This window comes from Triticum urartu, chromosome 4A (assembly GCF_056163025.1).
Source record: "Triticum urartu cultivar PI428250 chromosome 4A, HENAU_Tu73, whole genome shotgun sequence".
In the NCBI taxonomy this organism is placed as follows: Eukaryota; Viridiplantae; Streptophyta; class Magnoliopsida; order Poales; family Poaceae; genus Triticum; species Triticum urartu.
In genome coordinates, this window is record NC_141876.1 from 580,598,390 (window position 1) to 580,607,730 (window position 9,341).

General features: G+C 37.5%; 1 protein-coding gene across 1 annotated transcript; it reads left to right on the top strand.

The window, feature by feature from the left end:
• The first annotated feature begins 599 nt into the window (after nt 1-599).
• LOC125527888 (uncharacterized) lies at nt 600-7,296 on the top strand. Its single transcript, XM_048692396.2, has 6 exons — nt 600-815; nt 4,330-4,596; nt 4,969-5,142; nt 5,494-5,600; nt 6,209-6,453; nt 6,597-7,296. The coding sequence occupies exons 1-6, from the start codon at nt 711-713 to the stop codon at nt 7,091-7,093; spliced, it is 1,395 nt and encodes a 464-aa protein (XP_048548353.2). The 5' UTR covers nt 600-710; the 3' UTR covers nt 7,094-7,296.
• Nucleotides 7,297-9,341: the final 2,045 nt, after the last annotated feature.

Consider the following 9,341-nt stretch of genomic DNA (forward strand, 5'->3'; position numbering starts at 1 on the left):
CGTTTGGATACACACTAAGTATTCCTCCGGTGTCAGGGAGTTACACGATCTCATAAGGTAGAAATGTCTCATAAGGAGGTTTAGAAGTGGAAGTTCCATTAAACACATTTTAAATGTAAAATTTCACCTACATGTATAACAAGTAAATGGAGATTTATTCTTTTTGGTAAACTAAATACCTATAAACTAAACCTTATTTACTATTCATTGGACTTGTTTTCATATTTCTTGTGATACATTAATGTTTACAATATTTTGGGATGCTTGATTATATATGTTTACATATCTTATGCATAATGGGTGAGGCTAAAAGAACACAATATTGCCGACTAGATATAAAAGTTCTTTCGGCGCCGCATTTATTACTCACACATCCCCCATGGATATGAGATAAGGTTTGAACCTTTTAATGCATTAGTTCAGCAGATCGATTAGCTTTTTGCACACCCCACAATTTCCTTAGTTTCAATGTCAGGTGTGACACTTGGCTACAACTATATGGAAGGAAAACGTGGCACTCAAACCCTTGCGACGTGGCCCCGCTGCAAAGTGACAACTATTTCCTCGTTTTCCTCTTATAAAATCTGGGTTGCCTCCTTTCCATTGCCAAGGACCCTAATTGTCCACCATATCCCCTTGTGAAATCTCTCCCATAATAACCAAAAACTCTTACAAACCAACCATAAGTGGGTTTTATTTTCAGGAACAAGATGCATGTCATAGATTGGACTATGAGAGGGCAAGAGCGGTGTTGGTATGCCAACAACAAGAACAAGGAAGAGGAGGAGATGTCACAATTCAAGAAGTTGAGACAAGTGAGTATATGTCGGTGTTCATTTGTGTCCTCAAAGAGTGAATTCTTCTTCTTTATTTACTGCTTTCAATTTCCGATTCTTTCTAGCCACTTCGTACTATGCACGCAGTTGTTTGTGTGGTTTGACGGACATCTTGTTTTTGTGTTCTTCAATTCACTTGGGATATGCAATCTAGTTTGCGATATATATTGTTTAGGTACTGTATCATTTATGATAGATATAGCTAGCAAGAAGGTTGATTCCATCATGTGTACATGTTCTGATATTTGAGGGTTTTTAGGTGAGATTTTCACGAGGAACATAATAGTTATGTTTAATCTATTTTAAGGAAGCACGAGTTTAAATTATGTGCTTTTTCACATGTTCCATTACCCTCCCTCTCGTTGTTATCTCAATATTTACACAAACATTGCATGTCATGACATAAATCCAGTGCAAAAGAATTTGTGTGGTGTTAACCATGTATATTGCATCTAAACAACAAGATCTTCAATTTAGGTATGAAGAATCTTTGCAATAACAAAATTTGTGAACTACAATTCCTCGATCAAGAAGGGTCGTTTGTTATACTAAACACCAGTTGTCACATGCTTCATGTGCTTTTAGCGTATCTCCTCAATCACATCACAACTTCTCAATGGCTAACACTTAAATTTCAGCCATTAGTATACAAAGTTTAGGGAACATCCCTTATTCTTCCAAGCATGAGTAGAAGGTCTGCCATTCCACATAATATGAAGAAAAATTACTCTCAAGTTAGTAGAAATGATTGGCTAGAAACTAAACACAAACGGCTTGCAAAAACTAGGCTTGGTACCTCCACTCTACTGATCTAGGCAAGGACTAGCACTAATTTTGGAACCCCCTTGTAAATTAAATACATACATCAAATAGATTAGCGCTTATTAATGTTCTTTCAAGTATATCTATACAGTCAAAGTTTGTCTAATATAGCAATATAGCAAAAAATATGAAAAAATGTGCAGGCATGTTAGAGTCGGTTGAAGTGCAATCTATTATTTAACACCCTCGCAAAAACTCTATTATGTAACACAATTAACAAATTAGTTTTTGAAATATAGGAGGTACCATATTTCAGGCCTTCACTACTATCTAATTATATTTAATCCTTAGTTTTGAATGTTTAGTTGCACATAGTTCTAGGATTGATGTACCTGTATCATATATTCATGATATCATCTAGTATAACACTTACTCATCAAGGTTTACTCTACGCGGATAAGATGTGGTAGTCCTATGTGCGTGAAAGGTGGTTGGTGTGGTGCATAGTGGCCTTCTACAACTTTAGTATCTTGAGCATAAATTATGAACCTCCTTGAACACTAAACAAAGATAAGTGCATGCATCCATTTTGGAAAAATAACATTAAATGCACATACATAGACATGTGGGACAATAGATTTCGTCAGTTATTGTCCACATGACCTTAGTATGGGATTATGTAAATAGTCTCCAAAAATAGACCCGACTAATTTAGTTCTATCAAAACTGAAGTAAGTGCCCATAAAAAAAATCATAAACTCATCAGTGTAGCACTTATGTTAAGGTTTAACCATTCCATCCAAATGATTCAAAGTAAGTGAGAGAGAGGGACAGAGAGAGAGAGAATTACACTCTCAGTTTAGAGTGTAAGCTTCTCTAACTATGAAACTGGCATCAAGATATCCCTTTAGTCTATAATTATCCTCTCTAGGCACTCAACCAACATTATTTTGAGTTTAGGAGTGTATTTAAGGTAGATTATTATAGAAGATTTGTGGTTGGCCTTGTCTAAGAAAATCCTTTTAGGGGCTATATAGATTGAAAACTCAAGGTACAAACATACATAAAACACAACGAATTTGACAAGAATGCAAATGCTTGCAAACGTAGTTTTCTTGAAGTCCTTTTTGCCTCGAGGGCCTGGTGGTTTGGGTCGGGGCGAGGGGTAGTCCTTTCCACACAACGCATGAAAATTCCTTGATCCTAGTCCAATGAGTGGGACAATGTGGTTCATTGAATGGTGAATCTCCTATAAAGCTAATGACAAATAAATCTATAGTTTTAAAATATTCTTTAAAGAATAAGAATCTTAAAGCAATTATGATTCATATATTCATTTTTAAGTTCTTAAACAATTTAAGTAATTAGTTGAAAGAGATAAGATGCACTTAATTAGTTATCCTTTGTTCCATAATATAGTTCCTGTACTTTTGCAAAAATCACGCGTTGTCAACTTTGACTAAGTTTGTTGATAGAAATATCTCTACAATAAGAAAATAAAAATCATTAGGTACATTGTGGAATATAATTGTATGTTGTATTTATTTAGTATTAATATTGTTGATATTTTTCTTTCTAAAATTTCTCAAACTTCAAGAAGCTTTGAGTTTTGAAAATAATAATGATAATATATATGCACTATATTTTGGCAAGCACACGAGGGTTGGGGGTCTAATATATTTTACTATCAAATGGGTTCGATTTTTTTCTTACTATAACAACACCTACCGGATATATAACACGCTCTTGATAATCATGTCACGGGATATCACCAAGACTAACATATAGTCCTATTGACCTCACAAGCTTGTCAATACGTGCTTGTACTAAGAATATCATGATATAAGAAATTCATAACTATAAATTACACATTTATCTTATTAGAGACTTAGTTTTTTCTGTCTCGATACGTCAAACACATGTTAAGTTACTTCCATACCAATGTATTAGGATACTTCAAATTGCAATGTCGGAAATAAAATCAGAGATGAGATATTTAAATTTGGGTTAAATGCTCAACTTCTAGTGCAAGGTCAGTTGAAACTGATCCCCATATGTAAATGCCACATATGAAGGCAAATACATGGCTTTTTGTTAGTAATTTGAGACTTTGGTAGAAATTGTGTATGTCCTTTTCTTCAGTGGACATGATCCTTACAGTTGACGCCTTACTTGGGGTTCAACACAGCTGTGGTGAATAACCATTGGGAATTAATGGGGTCTTCCAGTGGTTCCATCTAATTGTTTTGAAACAAATATTTATGTCCGGTAACTCATCCATCCTAGCATGTACTATTATTCCAAGTTTAATGTCATGTAGTATTTTACATATTTCGTATATGGGGGCAAGGTTGTCCGAATCACAATTCTGAGTCAGATCAAAAATCCTAAAGTAAGATCACAAATCTTTGGATAACAACAACTAAAAATTCAAATAATAGATTCTACTTATAGGAATTATAGAACCATTCCGATTGATTTAGATTGTGAAGGAACATAATCTCACGATCGAATTGGGATTCTAACAACCTTGTTTGTGGGAAAGTAAATATATTTTTGTTGTCTGTATAATATTACGTTCCTAGTAAATTGTTCATTGTTTACTATTGATGTGCAAGTGGGAAATAACAAGTTAAAGTAAATTTATTTTTTTATTGTATTGTATCTCTGTGACACAATTATATTTGTATTGCCTCTTTGTAACACTTTCTTTTACAATTCACCACAACAGTCAAATGAAGGTTATGATGTGGTAAATGAGCTCTTCTCTTGGCAATCCATTCGTGGACGTGGGCCATTAGGTTTAAAGTTAACGAAAACACCTGCTCTTTTGGAGCTTATACAAAAGAAGCTCACATTAACCTCCAAAGGAAAAGGAAAGCAAACAACATGTGACGTACAAACAATATCTACTGCAATACAAGGAAGGAAGCCCCGTTCACAAAAGTTGCAGGCTTCCAATTTTCAAGCTTCCTCTCTTAGAATTGGGGACTGGGAGGTAATTTTGCTTTGACTCATGTAATTTTTGTCTAATGTACACTAGATGAAACACCTAAGTTTTGCTCTTAGTTTGGTATTAAATGTAGATATAATATTTCTTTATCTTTTTCTGAAAAAATAGGATAGCCGTCGACTTCTACTTCAAATGCACACAACCATTGTTACACTTGTTTACTTTATTTTCAAACTTTGTTTCTGTTGCTATGAGTTATTACTAATATTTTTAAACAATTGTGAGGCAATATCGTCTTTGAATTGGATTTACTAAAGTAAAGATGACAAAAACTTATGATATTGTAGTTTTATTACACTAGTAAAATATGACCTTGAATATTGGCTGAGTGCTAAGACTACTTTTATACATTGATAGTGGAAATCAATATATGAAGGAGATATTGTTGCAAAATTTTATATTTCCAAGAATAAATTGGCATGGGAAATACTCCATGAAGGTCTGAAGAGCAAGATAGAGATAAAATGTTCAGACATATGTGCCTTGAGAATAACTTGTCCCAAAGATTTACCCGGGATGCTGGATATTATGGTAAGTGAAAGGGTGTGTGTCGCATATTCTTAAAATTATCCTGTTAATATGTGCAAATTGCCTTGGTCCCATAAAGTAAGTTGAAGCATGTGATGAATTTAATACTATATAACATTTGTCAGAACATAATAATGAACAAACTGTAATGGTAACCAAAGTAGATGACCGTTCTCTATTGTTGTACCATTGCACACTACTTCCTTTGTCCCAAAATATAAGAACGTTTTTGACACTACACTAGTGTCAAAAACGTTTTTATATTGTGGGACGGAGGAAGTACTATTTAATTCTCAACTGTTACTAGTTATTATTTTATTGGTTTTACTAGTTATATGTTACCTGCCCAATTAGGTGTCCGCGGTGCCACAATTTTTCATAGAAACCAATCCACAGCCACGCAGGAGCACCAGGTGGCTTGCAACTACGGATTTTACTGGTGGACAAGCAAGTACGCACAGGTAATATATAATATATGTATAATTAGGATGAAATGATTATTACCAAAGCAATAATGAATGATTTTACACACCACACTTGGAAAATCTCCTTTTTCCGAGCTAACTCAGTGGAAGCATTGTGTGTTCAATAATAATTATGAAATTATATAATTAATTAGGAAACCAGGCTAAAGCTAGATACAAATCACACACGCCCACCGCTCGCGCCCCACCAAGCACAATGACACACTAATGTATGCCGACAAAAAAGTTTCCCACCATGTCATGCCATCCTCGCACCATCCAACAAGCGAGCCAAATCTGGCGAGCTTGCCCAAGGGTGGAGATGAAGACCCCGATATGCCTTTAGGAAGAACGAACAACAAAACATCATTCCCCACCACACAATGCCACTCTATGCCATCACCAACGAATGGAAAGATAACCAAACCCACCATGGGAGGAGCGGGTTTAGGACTTTTCCCGCGGTGAATGTGTGCCTCTAGAACTCCGCATTGCATAGAACCTCGTACACTCTGAAGACCAACTCATCCCGAGGGCTTGGTTTCAATTTCTATACATTTGCATTATATTGGTTGGTGAAGATTTTTTCCTTCTACTTCTTTCAGTAGGCATGTTCTACAGTGTGGCCCAGGGATAATGGACAAGCACATTGAGAATCTCCTCCACAAAGACCAACGTCTATATTTATTAAGTCAGAGCACCGAAAATTCATATCGTAGCAATTATGACAACCTGTTTGAGAATGGACAAACTTGGCAGTCATTGCCACTTCAACCGATGCCAACTGGAACAATGACATTAGGGCTAAATGATTCTGGAGCCCTGCAAGGTGTACACTTTCAAAGCTCAGGTAAACTTCAGAAGTAAGACTTTCAGAAAGTTTGCTTTATAGATACATCACTGACTATGCACAAGATTTGAGTAATTAGTAATGCACGAGAGTTGAGTAATTAGTAGTAGCGGATAACTAATCTGACCAGCTGTGTACTTCAGGGCAGCGAGCTCCATTGAAGGAGGACATGCTTAACTGGAAATACTTTTTGGGCACGCCTCTCGGGTCACATCCTACCTCCATGTCCAACTCTAACGCTGGTATCATGTATAGTAACTCTGGAAACCGCTTCGACAATCACATCAATTCATGGAACTTATCTCCCAGTGCTGATTACTCATCATTGCGTGAGATGTATGACTTGAATGGCAACCATACCTTGTTGCCGAGTAATAGAAACATATCATCGGAGACAATGACACTTGAGCAGCTACGAGAAAACTTGTTGAGCGACAACGAGATCATGAATGTGGTGGACGAACAGGATCTCATGAGCATGGTGACCTCCCTGTCCTGTTTGCTTGGGCGGAGTTCCCACTCCCAGGTAAACAATAATTTGGTCGCTCCTCCTCCTCTAGATCTTGAACCAACCCAAGTCATCAACGTTCCTCCTCCTGGAAGCAGCCCTCCATGGACGGAGTGGCCAGGCTCACCATGAGAGCAATCGCTGGAGGCACATAAACATTATTATTATGTGTGTGTGGGTGTGCTGGTGGCATAAAACATAAAATTGTTGGACCAATGGTTATTTTAATGTCGACATGTTGTTTTACTTTGTGTTTTGTTGTGATAGACTTCAGTGTGGACCTATAAGAGTGGTGACAATACTTTCATGGGACCTGAAAACCCAAACTTATGTTTTAATCACAATAGCGTCAATGAATAAATGTTATATGAATATTGTGCAAAATCACAGTGTTGACATAAACCTGATATTTACAAGATGTACCATATCTTGTTTCATATGTACTTCTGAAACCATTAATAAGCCCCAAATTATGGCAATAGGTGCATTTTGTTTGGACAACAACAATCAACAACTACATCTTATCTTTTGGGCCAATCAAAGTTTGACACTGCATTCCCAAATCGAAAAGAATGTTGGCAGTATGAGAACCTTGATTTAGGTCCAAGGAAAAGCTAGACTCAAACTTGAGAAATAGAGACCAAGGAGGGAAGGACATGAGGCAGAAGTTTCACGCAATTGAAAGATGGAGGCAGTTGCAATGGAGAAACATGTAGGCAAAACATATTGCCATACGGAGACGGTTTGGTAATTGCATCAATGATTTTTTACAAAGTTTTATTGACTAAAATGAAGCATCAGTTGGATACAAACACAATTAATACACGCCCAACCATCGCATAGCTAGAATGAACACAACAAGTAACGGCGCCAGGTTGGTGTCACGCCCCAAGCAAATAGTGTATGCATAGTGCCATACACAGTCGTTGTACCTATAACCAACGAAGGGTCAGCCGGCCAGTCCCTAGGACTGTGTGGGGCCTGGCTCCGCACCTGCACACAACCAACAGCAAACACACACACACGCACGCACGCACATACACACACAAATAAACACGTCAGCATATAGCAATTTCATAAGACAGAAGCGATGCCTAAGCGCGAAAAAAACTTCGAAGCGATCAAAACAACGATTGACAAGCTACAAGAGCAACCATATACAAAACAATCATCTTTTGACACCATAAGGACAACGTGAAGTAAATATGTCCTAGAAGCAATAATAAAGTTGTTATTTTATATTTCCTTATATCATGATAAATGTTTATTATTCATGCTAGAATTGTATTAACCGGAAACTTGATACATGTGTGGATACATAGACAAAACACCGTGTCCCTAGTAAGCCTCTACTAGACTAGCTCATTAATCAAAGATGGTTAAGTTTCCCAACCATAGACATGTGTTGTCATTTGATGAACAAGGTCACATCATTACGAGAATGGACAAGATCCATCTGTTAGCTTAGCATATTGATCGTTCAGTTTTATTGCTATTGCTTTCTTCATGTCATATACATATTCTTTTGACTATGAGATTATGCAACTCCCAGATACCGGAGGAGTACCTTTTGTGCTATCAAACATCACAACGTAACTGGGTGATTATAAATATGCTCTACAGGTATCTCCAAAGGTGTTTGTTGGGTTGGGATAGATCGAGATTAGGATTTGTCACTCTGAGTATCGGAGAGGTATCTCTGGGCCCTCTCGGTAATACACATCATAATAAGCCTTGCAAGAAATATGACTAATGAGTTAGTTACGGAATGATGTACTATGGAACGAGTAAAGAGACTTGCCAGTAACGAGATTGAACTAGGTATGAAAATACCGACGATCGAATCTTAGGCAAGTAACATACCGATGACAAAGGGAATAACACATGTTGTCATTACGGTACGATCGATAAAGAACTTCATAGAATATGTGGGAACCAATATGAGCATCTAGGTTCCACTGTTGGTTACTGACCGGAGAGGTGTCTCGGTCATGTCTACATAGTTCTCGAACCCGTAGGGTCCGCATGCTTAACGTTCGATGATGATTTTGTATTATATGAGTTATGTGATTTGGTGACCGAATGTTGTTCAGAGTCCCGGATGAGATCACAGAAATGACGAGGAGTTTCGAAATGGTCGAGAGGTAAAGATTCATATATAGGAAGATAGTATTTGGACACCGGAAGTGTTCCGGGGGTACCGGGTACGTATCGGGTCATCGAAAGGGGTTCCGGGCAAACCCCGACAAGCTATATGGGCCTAATGGGCCAAGTGAGGGACAGACCAGCCCCAAAGGGGCTGGTGCGCCCCCTATTGGCCGAATAGGAGGAGAAGAAAAGGAAGGGAAGGGAGAAGGAAAGGGGAGGATTCGGCCTCCCC